Source organism: Schistocerca cancellata, chromosome 5 (assembly GCF_023864275.1).
Source record: "Schistocerca cancellata isolate TAMUIC-IGC-003103 chromosome 5, iqSchCanc2.1, whole genome shotgun sequence".
In the NCBI taxonomy this organism is placed as follows: Eukaryota; Metazoa; Arthropoda; class Insecta; order Orthoptera; family Acrididae; genus Schistocerca; species Schistocerca cancellata.
In genome coordinates this window covers 641,393,987-641,418,666 of record NC_064630.1, presented here as the reverse complement: position 1 = coordinate 641,418,666, position 24,680 = coordinate 641,393,987, and the positions used below count along the sequence as shown (strand labels likewise).

The following is a 24,680-nucleotide window of genomic DNA, read 5'->3' as shown; positions in this document are numbered from 1 at the left end:
AGCGTTGCATTATAGTGTTGCCGAGCGGCTGGCACTACAGTCTGTCTCATTACATTTGACAGGCGAAGATGACTCGCAACAGCTTATTAGAGGTCTGGAATTTTGTATCAATTTTTATACTGTTAACAGTTTTTCAACGTGCACGTCGTTGCTGTTAACGTTAACACTCTGTGGGCGTTCATATGTTCACTGACCACAACTGTAATCACTGTTCATCTCTTCCCTTAAAAGAAAACACAATTTTGTCACTCATCCATTAGACTTTCACAGTTCTTTTAAGACACGCCTCACTGTCCTGATTACTGCTAGTGTTTCATAAACCACACAACAGACAATCTCCTATACAATTGACACTTTATAAAGTAATGATCTTTGTTCATGTTCACATTGTTCTATATTGTAACAACACAGGGACAAAGTTCATATACTGCCAAAAAATGACAAGGTGACTCTTTGAATCCTCTACATTGTTCTGATCATAGGATCATCACTGAACTGTGTAGATACCAGTACATTTCCATATTTGATAGCATACATTTTTATTTAAGTTCATTTATACTCATTCATTCATATTCTTGTTAAAATTATTACCAGATTATGGGACAGATGTCCATGTTTGGTTCACCTAACAGTAGAACGGCTCACGATAGCAAACGGCAAATACAGCCGAATAAGGAAAACGTTCCCAAAACGGTACACAAAAAAGAAAATGCTCCAAACAGAGCAAATGCGGATACAGACAAACACGCGAACTACCACGCAACTAACATCCGTAACGTGTGAGGTTCATGGGCGAGGTTCATAGACACATGACTCATTTACCCTTTACACTTCATTAGTACTACAGTGTAGCTACTGACATGTAAGCTTACATACTAGTACATATAAATTCACTAAATTACTTATGATAACATTTTCAATATAACTACTATTTACATATTTACATTTGTGCAATTGTGCATTTACACTGGACATAGTACTATCTTTACAGAGACACAAAAGTGGTTTCCTACTGCAAATATTTCTCTATGACAATACAGTTCCTTTAGGTTCCCTGTACTGACGTCCTCTAGTACATGACACCCGTCATGTGGGATTGAGATTATTTTAAATGGTCCTTCGTACAATAATTGTCATTTTCTATTCTTCCTCTTGATTAGCGACGCCGTGGGTTGCGTTCTTAGCAGTACCAGTTCATCGACACAGTATTCCTGTTTATTAGTTTCCTTTATTAAATTTCGCCTTGCGGAGTTCTGATTGGCGACTTATATTCTCGGATTTCTTATTTCTTCATTTTTCTTTGTCCAGGGGATCGAATATGAAGCTCTACAATAGATCTTACGGGGATAGACTTTCATATCATAAACATAACCTTTTATGATACCTGGTCGGTCAATAAATGCTTCATGGTATCTGGATAGCAATTTTATTAATTGTCCATCCTGTGAACTATCAATGCAAGATGCCTCTTTCACGTTTCCCTCTATTGTTGCCCCTTTGTCACTCATGGTATTGGGTGCATCATTGTTTCCGCTAGTACGACACTTTTGTGCGTAATTGTACTCTAACACCAATAATTTTTGTTTGCCAACATATAGTCTTACCCTCTTGTCAGCTGAAGGCTCGCACCGAACTCCCGATTCAGCTTCAACGTTATAGTTGCTGCCAGTACTTAAGTACACATGTTCCCCGGGCGAGATGTATTACGGCCTCTCTGTCCCGTAAAAACTCAGGGCCCAGTAACACCGGTTTTGATAAGTTTTCCATTAATAGGAACGCGCATATAACGCTGTCATTTCCAAAAGAAACCTCAGCCTGTGTCGTCTTTCCCAGTGCTCCTACAACTTTACAATTCGTAACAGGCACAATGTGCTGTCTTTTTATTTGCGTTACCTTGCTGAAAAATTATGCATTCATCACCGACACACTCAAACCTGTGTCGAGGAGGATAATGGTTGCTGCACCATTGATGGTTCCATTGACACCTGCCTGAATACTTTCTTTTTCTTCCCGATAAGCAACGGTAGATTCTTGATACAGTTCATCTTCGATTTTCGTACCATCCTGACTGCGAATCATATTGACGTTCTCTTGCATAGATCTATTGCCTTCATTCTTGGTCTAGGTTTCCTGGCGAAGGCCTACAGTAACCAAGATTAGGTTGTGACTTTGTTAAGTCCTGTTTCGGGTCCGAGGATACTTCCATTTTTTTCACATTTTGTGATTCTACAGTCAGAGGTGATCTACTCGGATCCCACCATTGTGGGTACTGATTTGGCTGACTGGATTCATAAAATTTTGTTGTGGCTACCAATGACTTGGCACTGGTTGTTGTCATTATTCATTGTCACCACAGGATTGGCGCCAGACCTGCACATCACTCAACGCTACCCTTGCTATCAACTCCTTCAAGTACTGGTCCGCCTTCCATCGCCTTACTGGTTCCCATTCCGCTCCCCGCTACCCCTTTCTCCATAACGACCATCCCCTTCCTGACAACCTCAGTAAGGTCAACCACTTCGCTTCCCACCTTTCCGAGGTCTTCTCCATCTCAGATGATCCCCACTTTGATTTGTCTCTTTTCCCCACTATCATGGAACGTGCCGATACCTCGGTCACTCCACTTGCTCCTAGTCTCCAGTACTTGGAGCAGTTGCCCCCTCCAACATCAACACTCCAATGACACCACAAGACATTAAACTTATCCTCTGGTCCAAACGCAACACAACCCCTGGTCACGGCTGTGTCACCTACCGCTATCTTAGAGAAAGCCCCTTCTCCTTCCTGACTGTCCTTGCCCTTCTCTATAACATCATCCTCTCTACCGGCTTCTACACTGACCTGTGGAAAACTCCCTATGTCCTCTTATTCCTCAAACCCAAAAAACCTTCTTCTGTCACCTCTTCCTATCGTCCCATCTGCCTCACCTGCATCTTCAGGAAGGTTTTCGAATCCATCCTCTCCTGTCGTATCCATCAGCACCTTAATCAACACTGCCTCGTCCCCCATACCCAGTGTGGCTTCCAACTCTCTTTCTCCACTGAAGACCAACTCCTTCACCTCATTCACCTTCTCTCCCTCCAGCTTAACTCCCATCGGTCCGCCAGTTTTGTTTCCCTCTACCTCCAAAATGCCTATGACCGTGTACAGCATCCCGGACACGTCTTTAAACTCAAAACCTACGCCCTGCCTATCAATTTTGTCCATCTGGTCGCTACCTTCCTCTCGCGCCATCCTTCCTATGTCACCCTGCACTACACCTACTCCCATATCTTTTATCCCACTCCTGGCGTCCCTCAGGGCTCTGTCCTCACCCCTCCCTTTATCTATTGTATAAGGCTATTATGCCCAAGTCACCCCCACCTGTCCACCTTCTCCATGATGCTGGCGACACTGCCTTCCTGGCTCTCTATCCTACCCTTCAACGCTCCCAATGCACCCTCCAAACCCACCTTGACCAGTTCACCACTTGGTGTAACCAGTGGTTCCTTTGTCTCAACCCCTCCAAAACCCTGGCAAACATCATAGGCTGCACCACTCGCTCCTTCTGTCTCCATGATTTGTACCTCACCCTTTATGGTCATCCCATCCAGCTCACCCCCCCCCCCCCCCTGAGATGCCTTGGCCTCACCCTTGACCGTCACCTCACCTGGACCCCTCACCTCCTGACCATCCAGCAGAATGCCCATTTCCGCCTCTGCCTCCTGAAACCCCCTTCTGGCCAGACATGGGGATTGCATCCTTCCACCATCCTCCACACCTACAAATCCCTCATCCATCCTATCCTCTGTTATGCCAGCATTGCCCAGATCTCCGCACCCACACGCTTTTACAAGGCCCTCCAAATCCTCAAAAGCCATGCGGTCTGCCTTGCCTTCCATATCCGCCTTCCTTTCCCCACATGGCTCCTGTATGACCTCATCCCCTTCCCACACCTCCCCCTTTTCCTCCAACATCTCCACATCCTATACACTGTCCACAGGCTTGATCCCCCACCCCCTGGTTTCCTCCTTCCTCCTTTCCCCCCACCCATTGCCACATCCCTATCACTGTATCCCTCCGTCTCTCTACCTCCACAGCCTCCATCTCCATCACCAGAGCAATTTTCAGCACCTTGCCCTCCCAGATGATGAATTTGGCCACGACACATACCCTTCCTTCCAAATGTAACCTGGCCTTATTCCCTCCTTCCCCAGGGCCCCCTTTATCCTCTCCCCTCCTTCTCCCAGAGCGTATTTTCCTCCTTCCTTCCCTGAGTCCCTGCACCCCTCCTTGGCTATTTTCCTCCCCATCCCTTCCATTCAGAGCCCTCCTTCGGCATGCCCCCCCCCCACCTCATCGCCCTTTATCTCCCCTCCTCCTCGCCTCTTTTACCCTACTTCCCATTTCCCTTATCCCTCCCCCGCCCCCTTGCAGATCCTCTCAGGTTTTTATTCGTTATCAGTGCGCTACATTAGTGTTGTGTTTCGGTGCCGTTATACAGTGTCATCTAGTGATATGAGTTTTAATTGTGTGCTCGACCTGTTCTCGTCCACGACAGTTCCTTGCTTCGCCGTCCATCATGTGGCTGTTTTACTCTTTCTACGGACCTCTATGCTCTGGCTATACTTCGACTGGTGCCTTTTAATGTAGTGTGTGTTTTTTTTGTGTAACATACGTTTTTCGATTTTTATCTCCGATTTACAGTCACCGCTTTGTATGTCTTCTTTGCATGTGTTCTGACTTTTTTGTTTCTATATTCAGCCATGTTATCTCCTATATATTGTTTTTAAATGTCTTACTGGCTATTTCTGTCTCTTAGGTGAAGAGCAGCGCTGCTGCTTACGCTGCTGCCAGCCCGCCCCTGATGGGGAATGGAAATGACAATAAAGGGAAAAAAGAAAAAAAAAAAAACACAACACCATGCCTCGAAGCTCTTCAAACCCAGCACTGGCGGAGAGATTCTGAAAAGTTTCGAACGTGGGAGACGAGATACTGGCAGAAGTAAAGCTGTGAGGACAGGGCGTGAGTCGTGCTTGGAACAATACTGTTTATCAATATTCAGTTTTTTATTGAACTTTTGTAAATTATAATGATTAATAAGTCCATGTCTCAACTTTTGTATCCTTAAATCACCTGGTGTACAATTACCAACAATTATTCGATAAATGTTTACAACACTTACAGTAAAAATATAGTCAATAGGACATCATGTCAGTTATCAGCATAAATCACAGTTTGTATAACCCACAGCCTTCGTTTCTCACTTTTTTCTTATTACAAACAAATAACACAAAATGTGTTTGTAAATTCACTGCCAGAAAGGAATATTTGTATAGTACTCTTGGGCAGCTTGTCTATTCCAGAATGAGATTTTCACTCTGCAGCGGAGTGAGCGCGCCGTGCGGTTAAAGGCGCTTCAGTCTGGAACCGCGTGACCGCTACGGTCACTGGTTCGAATCCTGCCTCGGGCATGGATGTGTGTGATGTCCTTAAGTTAGTTAGGTTTAAGTAGTTCAAAGTTCTAGGGGATTGATGACCTCAGAAGTTAAGTCTCATAGTGCTCAGAACCATTTGAACCATTTTTTGACCTAACCTAACCTAACCTAGCTCTCTCCTGTAGCAAGGAATTGGAGTGTTACAGTGAGCTTGTCTTATAGCAGTTCTTGAACGAGTATTGTACTTTGTGATATGAGGAGACACTTCAATGAGCACATACAGAAATGTATGTTCATCCATTCTTAAGTAATTGATGTACAACTTGACGTCCTCCACTATAAGCTGACTTAACAAGTTTTGTTGAATGCTTTTGTAGTGTCGTCGTAAAACCCACAGTTTCAGCCAGGTACGTTTCCTTTTTTTTTTCCCCGCTTCTCTTCCGCATGTGCACACAGTGCAATTGTGGTACATGCAACTGCTGCGGTTAATAACAAGTTGCTGTTGTCAGCCATCTTGAACTTTGACGAAAAATATGATGACAGTGTAATACCCCTTTTTAGCGCTACGTCAAAGATCTTTGTCAAATACCGGGTGATCAAAAAGTCAGTATAAATTTGAAAACTGAATAAATCACGGAATAATGTAGATCGAGAGGTACAAATTGACACACGTGCTTGGAATGACATTGGGTTTTAATCACACCTCCATACTTAACAAGAGGGACACTTACTTGTCAATCACATCGCGATTACGGGCAACATGGGGTTCACGCCTGAGCGTCAGGACGTGCGCTAGCAGCGCATGTCGGTTGTTTCAAGCGCCAACTTCGCGTCTCAATATCTCGGGATGTAATGGGAATATTGCGATGCAATCAACGCCATTGTGTATGTGCTCTGTCATGCTATGGATTGCTGAAGAAAAAAAATAGGAGGTCCATTTAAAAAAAACATAAGTTTGTGTTAAAAAACACATATGCTTTCGTTTTAGAATGTTTCCAAATATGTACATTCATGGGCCCCAGCCCTACATTGATACCGGTGAAAGTCGTTTTCCAATGGCTGTTATTGTTCCAGAGACATTTTGGGTGGACAAGATAGCTGGGACTCCCTATATACAGGGTTATTACAAATGATTGAAGCGATTTCACAGCTCTACAATAACTTTATTATTTGAGATGTTTTCACAATGCTTTGCACACACATACAAAAACTCAAAAAGTTTTTTTAGGCATTCACAAATGTTCGATATGTGCGCCTAGTGATTCGGCAGACATCAAGCCGATAGTCAAGTTCCTCCCACACTCGGCGCAGCAAGTCCCCATCAATGAGTTCGAAAGCATCGTTGATGCGAGCTCGCAGTTCTGGCACGTTTCTTGGTAGAGGAGGTTTAAACACTGAATCTTTCACATAACCCCACAGAAAGAAATCGCAAGGGGTTAAGTCGGGAGAGCGTGGAGGCCATGACATGAATTGCTGATCATGATCTCCACCACGACCGATCCATCGGTTTTCCAATCTCCTGTTTAAGAAATTCCGAACATCATGATGGAAGTGCGGTGGAGCACCATCCTGTTGAAAGATGAGGTCGCCGCTGTCGGTCTCCAGTTCTGACATGAGCCAATTTTCCGCGGGCTACGCGTGAAACTTGCCCGCACGCGTTCAACCGTTTTTTCGCTCACTGCAGGCCGACCCGTTGATTTCCCCTTACAGAGGCATCCAGAAGGTTTAAACTGCGCATACCATCGCCGAATGGAGTTAGCAGTTGGTGGATCTTTGTTGAACTTGGTCCTGAAGTGTCGTTGCACTGTTATGACTGACTGATGTGAGTGCATTTCAAGCACGACATACGCTTTCTCGGCTCCTGTCGCCATTTTGTCTCACTGCGCTCTCGAGCGCTCTGACGGCAGAAACCTGAAGTGCGGCTTCAGCCGAACAAAACTTTATGAGTTTTTCTACGTATCTGTAGTGTGTCGTGACCATATGTCAATCAATGGAGCTACAGTGAATTTATGAAATCGCTTCAATCATTTGTAATAGCCCTGTAAATATATAGGGTGTCCCAGCTATCTTGTGTGTGTGTGTGTGTGTGTGTGTGTGTGTGTGAGAGAGAGAGAGAGAGAGGTGAAAATTTTTTGCTCCTACAGAAGTATCCTTCGCCACACACCATGAGGTGGCTTGGAGGCTATTCGTGTATATGTAGAATCTAACGACGATTTTCGATTGTGGTGAACTGCTGCCCCTCGACATCATTGGAGTGTTGCAGATGAGGAAGACACTGAAAGAAACTCGGCAGAAGGCAGCCTGGCCTTGAAACCGACTGACGTAGCGCAGCGACTTCCTAATACGGCCGCCCCCCACTCCCCGCTCCGGCAGCAGATAACGCCGCGCCGCTGTGGGACTGCGGCGCTCACTCAGTGTGTGGGGCGCAGCAGCAAGCAGTACCCAGGCGGCGACATGAGCTTCGGGACAGCGGACGGCGACGAGGCCGGCTCGGCAGCTGCGGCCGCCCCCAGCAGGGAGCGGGAACTGCAGCTGCAGCTGCACCGCCAGCTGAGCCTGCAGCCGGCCGAGGCGGTAGAGCGCAGGCGCAGCGCCGGCGACAGCGAGCGCGCCGACGTGCACGTGTGCGTGGCGCCGGCCGGAGACTGCCCGGGAGCAGAGGCGTGCCGGCGCACGGCCGCGGGCCAGCTGGTGGCGGCCGTGCTGCCGCAGCGCGCGCAGCGGCTCGGCCGCGTCGCCGTCGAGCGCTGCCGCGGCGTGCACCTGGGCCACGTCACCTACGTGCTGGGGCCCGTCAACTTCACCAGGGTCCTGCAGAAGAACACCATCTCCCAGCAGATCATCGTCACGTCCGACGACGCTCCCGGTTAGTATCGCCAATTGCTCAGCTTTTTTCAGTTGTTCAGCTGTATTTTCACACAGTAAAGCTGTCGGCACACGGTCCACGTTTTTTAACGTCAACGTTGAGCGTGCCGAGCTCACCCGCCAGTTTAGCCGAGCGCGTTAACGCGCTGTTTTCCGGGTGCCTATTCCGTATCTTTCCGCCATTGTGCCGATCGTTTCGGTACTCAGTAGTCTGCGTTATTCAGTATGCATTTCGGTAGCGATACCGTTCGGGTCTAGAGAACCGAAGCGCTGTTGTCGGTTCGTGTCGCGCAAGCCAATCAAAAGCAAGCGGCCGAAGATGCGCGCATGCGCACTGCAGCGCGCACAGTGCCACGAACACAAAGCGGCTAGCAGACGACAAAGGCGCGCTATTCTTCCAAGTGCCGAAAATTGCGTTTACGTTGCCATAACGCATGACGCCCCATTTTACCGAGCTGACTTGCCCGCCTTCATCGCCCGTGCCTCCTCCTTAACAGTATCAGTCGCAGTATATCCATTTCCATGATTCTCAGCTGAAATGCATAAAAAATTTTACAGTTTCTCTGACTGCTTGCATGCATAATAACGATAGCGTATTTGACTGTATTCTGCAGATGGTCTTAAATGCCACATTATGTCATCTTATTCTCACTCACACTGACATCGTGTTTTGGATTTTACGTTTCGGAAAATGAGTTAAGAATAGTCTGTAGTACAACATTGTACTAAAACATCTATAAAAACACCTGAAACACTGATTCTGAGAGTTTCAAAGAATAAGAAAGTAAACAGAATGTGGTTGTAACACGCTCCTAGAGATCCAAATGATTAAGTAGCCCACTTCCAAATATGATACCTCAACTATTTGGGTCTTAAAAACAAAAATTGAAAAAAAAAAAAAAACGCATTTTCGAGAGCTCCTACAGTTTTTCCAAGTTTATAACATGCATCTCATGAATGAAAATGTTTCGTATATGGTGCTACAGTCTAAAAATATTACGGCAGAGATCTTTCCTCTCTGTCTACTGTGGTTGAGGATTCGATCGCAGATAAATACTTGTGACAAGCAAGATTATGAAGATGATTGCTGCTAGCTACATTCCCAGTAATTTAAGTTGTGCTCTTAGATTCCTGTCTAACTGCATACTCGGAAATCGCTACAAATTCGGGAAAAAATTGTGAATTATTTCTGACAAGAAAAAATTAGGCACTATCCGTTGTTTCACTCACAGCAAATTAATCTCCAACAATTTCATATTTCGTATTTTAAACACACAGAAATCACGAAATCAGTACTGAGGAAGTTCGCTCTTACATGTAAGTAATAACGAACATTGCAGAAAAATCTTAACTTACACAAATAACAATCTCTCAGAAAGTGTTGCATATATGAAGAGGAAAAAAATTTTTTTTGCATCCACCATGCGCGAACCCGTGACCTTTGGTATCGCAATCCTGCGCGCTAACCAAACCACGCCAAACAACAGACACACGGTGCTCATTTGTTGTAGTATTGTGTAGAGGAACATAAATTGACTTCGTTGCCAAATGGAGCTGCGTAAGTCATAAATGCGTGATAGTTTGGAAGGTTTCCAATATCAGACTTCACATAATTGCTTTCCATTGTTACTTGAAAGTTGTAAACACGTTTTAATAATTACTAAATAACCTATTTATGGAAAAGGTACACAAAGGTACTAGTAACGTCAGTTCACACTCATGTAATATACATAAGCAGAGCCGATGTCTTGATATTTAATGATCTTTAAACTCTTATTTGCATAAAAATAACACGTATTTTGAGAGAATATTGACCGAAAACGTTTTTTTGGATGTAATCATTCACAGTAACAACCTAACCTAACCATATTTCTAACAAAGGAAAATACTCTATTACGACCTCACTTTCCAACTGGATGCGTCCGCTGGTGACTCTTTAGTAACACAATCACTAAATCCTAAGCTAAAACCGCTAAATGTGTTTAAAATAACAAATTATAAGTGTACATAAACGACAGCTCATCGATCGATAGGGCCAGACCGAAATCAAAAACCTCTCGGTATAAATGTCGTAAAATCGGTGGGAGGACCGTTCGGTAACAAGTCTCAGAAGCTTACTGAATAGGATATTTCGATAAAGAACCAAAAATGACGTCACTACCGAGACTAACCTACTACACCGATCGGTATGAACGATACAGAATAGGGCCCCTGTACTCGGGTAGGCGCACCAGCCCCGGATCGAATTCGCCCGGCGAATGAACGACGAGGGCCGATGCGCTGGCCAGCCTGGATGTGGTTTTTAGACGGTTTTCCACATCCTTCTACGTGAATACCAGGCTGGTCCCCACGTCCCGCCTCAGTCCCACGGCTCGCAGACATCTGAACACTTTCGCACTTTTCCACGGACTGCACTAGTCGCAGACAGTTGGGGTAAACTCATTCCTTCCCGTTGGGTACAGGGTGGCGGCAGGAAGGGCATCCAGCCACCCCTTTCCACTAACCTTGCCAAATCCGTTCCTAGCAATGCCGACCCTGCGTCAGTGTGGGATATGGCACCAGTGAAAGAAGAAAGAAAGAAACCTGAGCATGCCGAGTTCAGCGTGCTGCCACAGTCTAACATAACAGCCACGATACTTTCTAAGTCCTTTTTGTTACCCACTGCGATAGCAGTGCGCCGAGGGGCCAGCAAGGGACACTTCTTAATACGATATCAGATGAAGGCGAATAATACCGTTTATATTGATTTGTACACTGTTTATATAATAGGAAGAGTGTGAAGTGACATAAAAATCGACAATAACTAAAAAAATAACATCAAATTAGCCATTCAGTATTTTAAACATAGCTGCACAACAGCAACGGTTCCACGTAATAAAATTATAAACAGCCGACCAGTTGCAATGGATAAAGAAATCTTTACCTAGGTTTCAACAAAATTAATTTTGTCTTCTTCAGAAGTTTGCAATTTTACATTAGTATGGACTGATGTATCATCGTCATTTTTACAAATATCTGCATAGATCCATTTGTCCAAATTAAAATATAGCCCTGAAAATAGGGTTTGTCATGTAAATGTAAATTAGTACATGGATGTTCAGGGCTATATTTTAATTTGGACAAATGGATCTATGCAGATATTTGTAAAAATGACGATGATACATCAGTCCATACTAATGTAAAATTGCAACCTTCTGAAGAAGACAAAATTAATTTTGTTGAAACCTAGGTAAAGATTTCTTTATCCATTGCAACTGGTCGGCTGTTTATAATTTTATTAAATTAGCCATTCTTTAATATGAAAACGTACATACAGGGCAGTTACGATTCTCTTGTAACGTACAGATATTTACTGAAGAATGTCGTTTCTCTTTAATAACAAAAAGTTCCTAGTTAATTTCGAAAGATCTGACGTGTTTCAGAAAGACGACCTATATCTACCCAACAACGCGAGGTTTTTTCCGACACATTTTCGGCAAAATCAGTGGATGTGGAACGTAGGAAAAATTAATGGAATGTAATACCTACACCATTAAGGGTGCCAAATAAGCTACCACATCTATAGGTGAAAGGAAAACCACACAGACGTGACGGTAAAACGTCGAAAGCAATAAAACTGCTTCCCAACGCAGTAGAAACCAGCAACTGTTGCGGAATCGCGACAGTTGCTAGATCTCTGGGCCGAAATGGCATGAATGTTCAACACGCTCGCAGTTTAAGCAAAGGTAATTATATTTACAAAAACATTCCTGTATTAGAAAATCGAGCGGAGTTTATGATTGCGTCTACCATTAGGCTCAACAAAAAATTGTACGTGGCAAGGAAAGTGCTTATCATAATAATAGCACGCAACAACTGATTTTATGCTACTCATGCTTAAAATAGTTTTATTCTATTGCATTCAGCGGAAAATGCTGCGATTATACACATATTCGTGAGTATTACTTAGTCGGTAAGTTGTAGCTTATGTCACTGAAATCTACATCTACATCCGCAAACCACCGTAAGGTGCGTGGCGGAGGGTACCCTGTGACCCTACCTGTCATTTCCCCTCCTATTTCACTAGCAAATAGAGCGAGGGAAAACGACTGTCTGTACGCCTCCGTACTAGCCCTTATTTCTCATATCTTATCTTCGTGGTCCTTTCGCGCGATGTATGTTGATGGGAGCAGAATAGTTCGGCAGCCAGCTTCAAATGCCGGTTCTTTAAATTTTCTCAATAGTGTTTCCCGGAAAGAACGCCGCCATCGCTACAGGGATTCTAATTTGAGTTCCAGAAGCTAAAGTTTTGTTTGAATCTACCGGTAATAAACCTAGTAGGCCTCCTCTGAATTGCTTCGATGCCTTCATTCAATCCGACCTGGTACAGGTACCAAACACTCGAGCAGTACTCAAGAACAGGTCGCACCAGCGTCCTATATGCGCTCTCCTTTACAGGTGAACCACTATTTCCTAAAATTCTCCCAATAAACCGAAGTCGTCCACTTGTCTCCCATACCACAGTTTTCAAATGCTCATTCCACCTCATATCGTTTTTGCAACGTTACACCCAGATATTTAAACGACTTCACTGTGTCAAGCTGGACACCAGTAATACTGTATCCGAACGTTGCAGGTTTGTTCTTCCAAACATTCGCAGTGACTTACTGCTTTTCGCTTTAGGGCTAGCTGCCATTCATCACATCAGTGAGATTTGGCTATTTTTATCTTTATTTCACGATCATTCACGTCTCTTGCTAAGCTACTGTTACTTGGTACATAAAAATATAATAACCACTTCGTATTAACATTAACACTTACATATTAAAGGACATAGATGTTTCTTTCTAGGAACGAGAAATTATTAAGCCTTCAGCACACGGATCATGCTGTTGAAGTCAACGTTGAGCGTGCCGACGTCAACATGATGCAGAACGCTTAGAAACAATGCGACCAGTGTACGAGCTACGTGTGTCTCAATGTGGTATGCGCGAACGCAGCGCTGCCAGCGGCGTTAGTTGGTTGTATCTAACTCGCAAATCACACTGTTTCCGAAAGGAACGGCCGTAAAATTACGACGTTAGCTCTATTAAGAACCACATTTCCTCTGTTATACTATGCTGCTCGTATTTTTCTTTCTGCAGTTGGCCCACGTATAAATAAAAACTTCAGTACCCATGAACATGGTGTAAGTCAAAGAGGAAAGTACTAGGCGTATTCGGAAAGTAAGGTCCGACTAGACGCGAATTGGTTATCACTGTGAGAATCCGATGGAACTTTGCGCAGATGTGTTGCACAGTGTCTTTAGTTTGCCTGTCGATCGCTTCACATCGCTCTTTTCAGTTCAGAGCGCAAAGTGATCAGGTAGAAATGCCTAAAACAACAGTGTCCCCGCCAAGTATGTGGATTTGGCGAGAGATTTCGCCTCAAGCTATGCAGCCTGCCTAACTTAAATGTCATGCGTTTCTTCCTTCAAGACAATTTTCAGCCACATTCTGCAGGAGAAGTAAAGACGATCCTGCAGCGTTTTCGATGGGAAGTGTTTGATCGCCCACAATACAGCCCTTAATTGGTTCATTCTGTTGTGTCTAGACAAGACAGCCTAGACACAATGAAAGGAAGCCGAAAGGCACGCGCTTAAACTCACGCAGGCTGGCGTGAGGGCTGAAACAGGATACGTAATGAATGCTATAAAGAAAAGTACGTAGCTTCTGGAATACTTAACTTTAATCAACATTTGTAGAACATCGCTCTTGATGATACATTAATAGAATCTCAATATCTATACTGGTAATGGCGCATTGCTAGGTCGTAGCAAATGTAGCTGAAGGCTATGCTAACTATCGTCTCGGCAAATGAGAGCGTAATTCTCAGCGAACCATGGCTAGCAACGTCGGCTGTACAACTGGGGCGAGTGCTAGTACCTGTCTCTGGACCTGCCGTGTGGCGGCGCTCGGTCTGCAATTACTGACAGTGGCGACACGCGGGTCCGACGTATACTAGCGGACCGCGGACGATTTAAAAGCTACCACCTAGCAAGTGTGGTGTCTGGCGGTGACACCACACATTCCGTTGTTCATCTCCGTTCACATGAACCACAAGCTACGAGGACAACGTTTTGCCACAAACCATGTAAGGCAGACTAGCGTAGAGAATTGGCAGAAAGCACAGGCGGCTGCTTTCTGTCACGAGGGCACTGGAAAGTTTGTACAGTGCCATAACAAAGGTGTAAGTTGGAGCGTCGACTATCCAGAGAGGTAGCTTGAGGGTGTGGCTAACTGAAGCTAATAAAAAAAAATTTAATTTTCATTGTGGTTTTCATTTCGGGACAGATCGGACCTTACTTTCCGAACAGCCCTCGTACCATGTCCGGTCAGCAACGACATCAGCCTATAAGAGTTCCAAGTATATTAAGACAGTTCTCCATAAAAAGATAAAAATTATCATTCTCATCTCTTAGTAAAAGAGTAAGGTCATTCTTACTTGATCACTGTTCCTACTCAGTAGCAGAATGTTTACAACATACACTACTGGCCATTAAATTGCTACACCAAGAAGAAATGCAGATGATAAACGGGTTTACATTGACAAATATATTATACCAGAACTGACATTTTTCAGGCAATTTGGGTGCATAGATCCTGAGAAATCAGTACCGAGAACAACCACCTCTGGCCGTAATAACGGCCTTGATACGCCTGGACATTGAGTCAAACAGAGCTTGGATGGCGTGTACGCGTACAGCTGCCCATGCAGCTTCAACACGATACCACAGTTCATCAAGAGTAGTGACTGGCATATTGTGACGAGCCAGTTAATCGGCCATCATTGACCAGACGTTTTCAGTTGGTGAGAGATCTGGAGAATGTGCCGGCGAGGGCTGCAGTCGAACATTTTCTGTATCCAGAGAGGCCCGTACAGGACCTGCAACATGCGGTCGTGCATTATCCTGCTGAAATGTAGGGTTTCGCAGGGATCGAATGAGGGGTTAGAGCCACGGGTCGTAAAACATCTGAAATGCAACGTCCACGGTTCAAAGTGCCGGAAAGGCGAACAAGAGGTGATCGAGACGTGTAACCAATGGCACCCTATACCATCACGCCGGGTGATACGCCAGTATGGCGATGACGAATACACACTTCCAATGTGCGTTCACCGCGATGTCGGCAAGCACGGATGCGACCATCATGATGCTGTAAGCAGAACCTGGATTCATCCGAAAAAATGACGTTTTGCCTTTCGTGCACCCAGGTTCGTCGTTGAGTAAAACATCGCAGGCACTCCTGTCTGTGATGTAGAGTCAAGGGTAACCGCAGCCATGGTCTCCGAGCTGATAGTCCATGCTCCTGCAAACGTCGTTACAGCCATGCGGATAAGATGCCTGCCATCTCGACTGCTAGTGATACGAGGCCGTTGGGATCCAGCACGGCGTTCCGTATTACCCTCCTGAAACCACCGATTCCATATTCTGCTAACAGTCATTGGGTCTCGACCAACGCGAGCAGCAGTGTCACGATACGATAAACCACAATCGCGATAGTCTACAATCCGACCTTAATCAAAGTCGGAAACGTGATGGTACGCATTTGTCCTCCTTACACGAGGCATCACAACAACGTTTCACCAGGCAACGTCGGTCAACTGCTGTTTGTGTATGAGAAATCGGCTGGAAACTTTCCTCATATCAGTACGTTGTAGGTGTAGCCACCGGCGCCAATTTTGTGTGAATGCTCTGAAAAGCTAATCATTTGCATATCACAGCATCTCCTTCCTGTCGGTTACATTTCGCGTCTGTAGCACGTCATCTTCGTGGTGTAGCAATTTTAATTGCCAGTAGTGTATAAAATACAAAACTTTTAAGAAGATAGTGCAAAATGTCTTACTGCTAGTTGTGCAAGATATATTGTAGATTATGCCAATCGAACAAACTCACTCCTCAGAAAGAGCACATTTATATTTTCTTAACATCGAATATTGTAGAATACACTTTCATTAAAGTAACAAGAAAGTGTCAGAATCTATTTCAAAACGCCAAGGTAAGCGAAAAGGTTTTAAAACCCCTGTTTACAATTCTACGATGCTACTTGCTGGAAGCTGCCGAAGATGAGCCTTGCTATGGTTCAAATGGCTCTGAGCACTATGGGACTTAACATCTGAGGTCATCAGTCCCCTAGAACTTAGAACTACTTAAACCTAACTAAACTAGGACATCACACACATCCATGCCCGAGGCAGGATTCGAACCTGCGACCGTAGCAGTCACGCGGTTCCGGACTGAGCGCCTAGAACCGCACGGCCACCGCGGCCGGCGAGCCTTGCTATCTCGCCTGATAACGCAAATACGTGAGAGCTTCTTGACAGCTGTACGTAGTCACGTGCCTCAGTGCTTCTCTACAACCCTACGGATGCCACGCGCTTGCATGTTGGCCACGAATTTGCAGTGTGGAGACACGCGATGCACTAAGCTTAACACTGTTTTTTGCTCCAGTCGCGCTGCTAGCAGCTGCCACATCGCATCTCGCTGCTTGCTGGGTGCGTTGTTACATTTTACGCTGTAACGCCGCTGCGCGCTCAGCCAGGACAGCGAAAAGGGGAAAATACGCGTCTCCGATTCCACGTTGTTAAAACACTTCCATGATAGGCAATGATAACCTCAAACTCGATCTGTGTGTGAAACGTCTTTCCTTCAAACTTCTTATTGCTCGTCAAATATTTTTGTACTGTATTTTCACCTAGATGAGAAGTCATCAACTTTGTTCACAGCTTCAGCACTACGAAATACTTGTATTTTCTCAATGAGGACTACAGTTGTGGAGCCAAGAAGCAGCATATTTCTATTCGAATACCTCTATTAGAGACAGATTTATCTCTGAGGTTGTGAAAGTATGTCGCTCATTGTTTTTGAGCCTCTTATGATCAATTGCTGGTGTGCCACATAGAACACATATTCTCGAGACTGGAGAAATGTATAAATCCGCTCCCAAGTTTCAAACGAAATTCAGTATGTTAGCTACATTTCGTATGTAGCAATATAACATGCACCAGATATAAACTCATAATGACACATATTTTTCATTGCAGACTACTCAAATTCCGTGTGGTGCTACTTAATTTCGAAATATCATAAAAACTTATAAGTATTAGCGAAAAATAGGCAGTTCATCATGATGCTGACAAATGAGGCTATAAGATGCGAAAAACCAGTATTTTCAAATTGTTGACATGCATCCCAGCCACAATTCTGTTTTGGTGTACTTCATTGAAAAAGTACCGATATCAGTTCCGAACTGATATAATTCATCATCAGGTGCTTTCGTCATAACACGTTAGTTGGTTTGCAGGTTAGTTGCCCTTGGATAAAAGATGACTCACCGTTACGAAAGTAAAGTCATGACGGTCGCGCTACAACCTGTGTCTGAATGTAACATGCGAAGAATGCTTACCTGGAACATTTGTTTTTATAGTTTTTCTCCACTGTGTCATATTCATAGTGTTGTTCGTATTTTCGCGCAAGCTTGCACACACACACACACACACACACACACACACACACACACACACACACACACACACACACATCCACGGACGCACACACACACACACACATCCACGGACGCACACACACACATTTGTTTTCATTGTTATACACTTTCGTTGGACTACAAAAACAAATTACCAATGCACTCACTTATTTTGACTGACTCATGAATTATGAAAACAAATGCAGAGTGATTACTAACAAGGGAACCTCCCCATCGCACCCCCCTCAGATTTAGTTATGAGTTGGCACAGTGGATAGGCCTTGAAAAACTGAACACAGATCAATCGGGAAAACAGGAAGAAGTTCTGTGGAACTATGAAAAAAATAAGCAAAATATACAAACTGAGTAGTCCGTAAGCAAGATAGGCAACATCAGGGGCATCTGAGCTCAGGAACGCCGTTGTCCCGTGGTTAGCGTGAGCAGCTGCGGAATGAGAGGTTAGTGGTTCAAGTCTTCTCTCGAGTGAAAAGTTTAATTTTTTATTTTCAGACAATTATTATCTGTCCGTCCGTCCGTCCGATGCGAGGTAACTGCGCCGTAGTATGGGGACGCTACACCTAAAAAAACATCGAAACACAACATACGTTTTGACAGAGCACAGGAAAAATTGTGCGACTTTGAAACAGTTGCATTCATTTGTTGTAGTTTATGTGACATCACTTTTTTGGGAGTGATTATCACATCCACAAGAAAACCTAAATCGGGCAAGGTAGAAGAATGTTTTTACCCATTTGCCAAGTGTACAAGTTAGGTGGGTCGACAACATATTCCTGTCATGTGACGCACATGCTGTCACCAGTGTCGTATAGAATATATCAGACGTGTTTTCCTGTGGAGGAATCGGTTGACTTACGACCTTACGATCAAATTTTTTCGGTTCCCATTGGAGAGGCGCGTCCTTTCGTCTACTAATCGCCCGGTTTTGAGGTGCGGTCGCAAAACGCAGACACTGAACTTATTACAGTGAACAGAGACGTCAATGAACGAACGGACAGATCATAACTTTGCGAAAATAGAGAAAGAAAACTTTTCACTCGAGGGAAGACTTGAACCAAAGACCTCTCATTCCGCAACTGCTCACGCTAACCACCGGACCACGGCGCTCCTGAGCTCACATTGTCCTTCAAGTTGCCTGTGTTGCGCATGGACTACTCAGTTTGTATATTTTGCTTATTTTTTTCATAGTTCCACACAATTTCTTCCTGTTTTCTCGATTGATCTGTGTTCAGTTTTTCAAGGCCTATCTACTGTGCCAACTTATAACTAAATCTGAGGGGGGTGCGATGGGGAGGTTCCCTTGTAAGTACACGAGTGTTAAAAGATGCTGCTGAACAGTGACACGTTTAAAGATATAGACTTTCTGAAAAATGAGGCTCACATTACTGTTATATTAAACTGAGCACGTATTTTTTATTAATTATAGTGCGTTAAATACAGAGGATTAAATAGGATTTAGTTAGTTGCAGCATTACAAAGTTATTTTACAAAACAGTGGAGAATGAAATATGGATAAGAAGGCATGCAGAAAGTTCATAGCTATTTGAACGTTACTGAGCACAGAACACTAAAATGTATTTATATTTAGTGCCATGAAACTTATTAAGTATTGTTGTGTACATAGTTCCGTGTAGTCAGCGCGTACACAACTTTCCCCCGCTAAGCACAACAGCGCAGGCGCATCGCTCGTCCGTCTCCGCTCTACGAGATGGCGCTGCCATAAATACGGACCAAATTCTGTTTCCGCCGATCCGCGTATTAATATGTAACGGAGCCAATGAGATTGCTGCTAACGTAGAACCTTTTGTCCTCGCGGATCACACTCGCGCTGTGATACTTGAACGCTCGAGGTATTATAACGAGTGTACAGACCTCCGATTAGTCTGCATTTGTCTGCACCAGTCTGCATTAGTCTGCATTAATCTATAGTCAAGTTTCAATCTGCGCCTAATAAGATTATCATATTCCTGTACATAGCCATGAAGAGACATGTATAGACACTTCGTCAAGTATCAGAGATATGTGAGGATAAGATTAACGTACCAAGACCAAAGGAACTTCAGATTGTCAATTGTAAACAGCATCCAGAATCAAGTTACGTAATTTCTATGTTTTATTATTATTTTAATAAATGTGTGTGAAAATTAATCAAGTTCTGTTTAAAGTTGGTCACCGTCAATCTGCTACTCTAAGCGTGCAAGTGGCATTTCTATCGTCTGACCTAACTGCAGGTGATAAACACGCCACGATAAGACCACGAGACATATTGCTGACACTCGCCTACTTCGTTAGAGCGACAAGTCAAATAATCTGATGGTGTGTTACCGAAGGTCTTACAGTACGATAGCCCGCATCTCGTGGTCGTGCGGTAGCGTTCTCGCTTCCCACGCCCTGGTTCCCAGGTTCGATTCCCGGCGGGGTCAGGGATTTTCTCTGCCTCGTGATGGCTGGGTGTTGTGTGCTGTCCTTAGGTTAGTTAGGTTTAAGTAGTTCTCAGTTCTAGGGGACTGATGACCATTGATGTTAAGTCCCATAGTGCTCAGAGCCATTTCTTTTCCTTACAGTACGCACACCACAAGTATGGAGATCCATACAGTATTATGAGATTTGTTACTTGATCTAAAGATATGTGAAGAAACTTTATTTATAGCGGAGTGTGGAAAGTACTTTCTGGAAGCTTTTGAGAGACAGAGTATTATCCACTCAGCCTGCTCTTTAGGGGTGTGGTAAGGATAGTTGTTTTTGCATGTGTACATTTCCACTTCTGCCAACAGATTAATTTTTCTCACCGAACAGTTTCTTTCAAAACGTTTAAGAAAGGCTACCGAGCTGCATGCATTTTACTCGTAGTGGCACCGGTGCACCTTGAGTAGCGGGCTGACTAGTGTCCTCCGTGTGCTCCCGGAGGCGCTAATTAACTCCAGGTGTCAGCGCTATGATTCAGCATGCAGACTACAGTCCTTCCTTTTGTTCTAATGTTACAGCTCTCGCGCCGCCTAAATGAGCGTTGACGAAATACAACCGCTCTTGGTTGCATCTTCTCTAGATCTTTTGTTCCACACTGACGAGCAATACTGAAGAATCGGTCTATCAAGTATTATAAAAACCACTTCGTTTGTGAATCGGTATGCATGCGACAGCATGCGTACCTAATATCTTCCTAAACGCCGCAGATTCCGAGACGGCTATGCACAGCAAATGGTTGTAATTTTTACGACGTATTCCTAAAATCCCGATCTCGAACAACGGTTAGAATCTCTTTCGTATGATTATCCTTTTCCGAGGTACAGAGGCTCAGAGCTACCCTACTTGTACATGTAAAATACACACGTACAATGCGGTGTGAGGCGAAACCGTAGTTTATAAAGTAACGTAGAACGGAAAAATACGGTGTAAAGTGTCTCTTTTATCATCTGGGAACCCCACGTTATAGTACTGAGGCGCATGAATTTTTTTTCCCATACAAAATCCAGTATGAGGTGTAAAATTAGTTTTGCGTTATTTAAGTTTCACATGAGTAAACTAAATTTTACTGGGTACATTTATTTTCATACAAGATACATGCCCTGCTGCAGCAGGGATTAGAAGTGAAGCAGCGGAAAAATGTTCCTGTCGGATCACAAAAAATGCAAGTATGTTCATGTTTATTTAACAGACTATAACTGAAAAATGGGGTACTAACTACCTAATTCTCCCTTCCTGGGAGCGTTTAACAATTTTCCCAAAAATTTTGGCATGCAAACATACTCGCGCTTTTTTTTATGCTGAGAGAGAAGAAAACTTTGGCGGTGGCAACGGGACGGAAAAGTGAAAAATACTGGAAGGTAGTAGGCAGTGGATGTGTTATAGATAGAGTGAAGTAGGCAATGGCAGTGTGAGAGAGCATAGTTGTCAGTGACAGAACAGTGCTAGGAAAAGCATGAAGGAGTCAGTGAGTTAGTGCCTGGAAGGGGGGGGGGGGGGTTGGAGTGGAGAAATACAGAGGAAGAAAAAGTGGGAGTAGGGGAGAGCCAGTAGTGATGAGAGAAATAGTATATGACAATGACAACGAAAAAGACAGAGACAGTGACAGTGAGAAGAGACAGCAGCTTTAGGAAGGAGGGAACGAAATATTAGCAGCAAGAGAGAGAGAGAGTGGGAGGAGACTGTAGTGGTAGTACAGAACGTAGGGGACCGTTGCTGCGACACAGGAGAAAGACTGAGAGATAATGACAATGAGTTGGGCTGAATGAATGAGAGACAAAGGGCATCTCATAATGGAAGGGTACAAGCCACTTACAGCGACGCCAGGTGAGGGTGAACTGCAGTTATGGGAACTTGTGGGTGTGAAATGTGAGTTGCATGTTAAAAAGAGCGCGAATATGTTCGCTTGCCAAAATGTTTGCGAAAATTTTTGAAGGCGCTGAGAAAGATAGAATAAGACAGCTGGTTCAAAAAATGGTTCAAATGGCTCTGAGCACTATGGGACTCAACTTCTGAGGTCATTAGTCCCCTAGAACTTACAACTAGTTAAACCTAACTAACCTAAGGACATCACACACATCCATGCCCGAGGCAGGATTCGAACCTGCGACCGTAGCGCTCTCGCGGTTCCAGACTGCAGCGCCTAGTACCGCACGGCCGTTTCGGCCGGCCAAGACAGCTGGTACTCCGCTTTTCAGAGTCTTTAAAATAAACAGAAATATATTAACGTTTGGGATCAACTGTTAATCCAACTACATCGGCACCCATACTGTGCAAACCACTGTGATGTGCGTGGCAGAGGGTACTTCCCATTGTACCATTTATTAGGTTTCCTTCCCGTTCCATTCGCTGGAAGAATGATCGCTTCAACGCTTCTGCGTGCACTGTAATTAGTTTCACCTCGTCCACGTGATCCCGACAAGAGCGATACGTTGGGGGCTGTAGTATATTCCTAGATTCATCACTAAAAGCAGGCTCTTAAAATTTTGTTAAGTAGACTTTCTGGGATAGCTTGCGTTTATCTTCAAGAGTCCGCCACTTCAGTTCTCCGAGCATCTCCGCGGCACACTCTCAAGAGCCTAACAAACCTGTGACCATTATTGCTGCCTTTCTCTGTACAACTACAGTATCGCCTCTTAGTCCTATCTTGAGCCGCGTCCGATTAGCCTAGCGGTGTAGGGCGCTGCAGTCCTGGGCTGTGCGGCTGGTCCCGGCGGAGTTTCGAGTCCTCCCTCGGGCATGGGTGTGTGTGTGTGTTTGTCCTTAGGATAATTTAGGTTAAGTAGTGTGTAAGCTTAGGGACTGATGACCTTAGCAGTTAAGTACAAATGGTTCAAAGGGCTCTGAGCACTATGGGACTCAACATCTGAGGTCATCAGTCCCCTAGAAATTAGAACTACTTAAACCTAACTAACATAAGGACATCACACACATCCATGCCCGAGGCAGGATTCGAACCTGCGACCGTAGCAGTCACGCGGTTCCAGATTGAAGTGCCTAGAACCCCACGGCCACCGCGGCCGGCAGCAGTTAAGTCCCATAAGATTTCACACACACAGTCCTATCTGGTATGGATTCCACATACTTGAAAAATATTCAAGGAATGTGACACACAATTATTCTGTAAGTGAACTCCTTTGCAGATTGATTGCATTTCCCTAGTATTTTACCGATGAAGCCTGCCGTCCACTTCACCTACCACTAGAGAGTGTACGATAACTGCATATCATATCCCTACAGATTGTTACAACCAGGTGTTTATACGAGCTGAGTGATTCCAGCTGTGACACTGATATTGTAGTCTAAGAATACTACGTGTTTTCGTTTTTGCTGTGTAAAGTTTTACATTTCTGAACAGTTAAAGCAAGTTCCCAATCTTTAAATCACTTTGAACTCTTATCAAGTTCAAACGGAATATTTGTGAGGCATTTATGAGGCAGTACTTCGTTTGAGATAACAGCATCATATGCAAAAAGACATCTCGAGATTGACTTCATGTTAGTCCTGCGATTTGTACGTTGCAGTTATCACTTCTTTCAACTGGCAGTTATCACTTCTTTCAATTTTGACAAGGTTTGTTAAGTTGAAAAACGCCGAGTTGCAGCGTGGTTTAGAGCTGCCCCATAACTGTCCGTCCTCTTTTTCTCTTTTTTCTTTCGTCTTTTTTTTTTTAGTCAGTTTTCTGACTGGTTTGATGCGGTCCTCCACGAATTCCCTTCCTGCGCCAACCTCTTTCGTCCTATGTTCTCAATTATTTGCTGGATGTATTCCAATCCCTGTCCTCCCTTACACTTACCTCTACTGCTATGTGCCTTAACAGAGATCCTGCCATTCTGTCCTTTCATCTTGTCAGTGTTTTCTATGTTGCTCCCATGGCCGATTCTGCAGAGAACCTCCTCACTCTTATCAGTCGACGTTACAACAGTGTTCTGTAGCGCCACATCTCAAACGATTCGATTGTCCCTGTTTTCCCTCTGTCCATGAATCACTGACACACAGTTCTGTGCTTCAAACGTACGTTCTCAGAAATTTCTGCCTCGGATTAAGGAGTATGTTTGACACTACTAGACTTCTTTTGGCCAGGAATGCCATTTTTGTCTGTGCTAGTATGCTTTTATATCATTCTTGTTTCGTCTTTCATGGGTTATTTCACTTCCAAGGTAGCGTAAGTCCTGAACTTCGTCTACTTCATGACCACCAATTTTCATTTTAAGTTTCTCGCTCTTCGCGTTTCTGCTACTTCTCATTGCTTTTATGTTTTCCCGGTTTACTCCTAATCTGTATTCTGTATTCATTAGACTGTTCATTCCATCCGACAGGTCCTGTTAATTTCCTTCACTTTCTCTGAGGGTAGCACTGTCATCAGCGAATCTTATCACTGATATCCCTTCATCCTGAATGTTAATCCCACTCTTGA

The 24,680-nt window shown here is 44.3% G+C and overlaps 1 protein-coding gene across 1 annotated transcript in view; it reads left to right on the top strand.

The window, feature by feature from the left end:
- LOC126188731 (peptidoglycan-recognition protein LE-like) overlaps positions 1 to 24,680 on the top strand; it is a 93,293-nt gene that overhangs the window by 8,502 nt on the left and 60,111 nt on the right. Inside the window, exons 2-3 of the mRNA XM_049930339.1 lie at positions 7,681 to 7,919; positions 7,968 to 8,283. Coding sequence (XP_049786296.1) covers positions 7,681 to 7,919; positions 7,968 to 8,283 — 555 coding nt within the window. The remainder of the gene's footprint in view (positions 1 to 7,680; positions 7,920 to 7,967; positions 8,284 to 24,680) is intronic.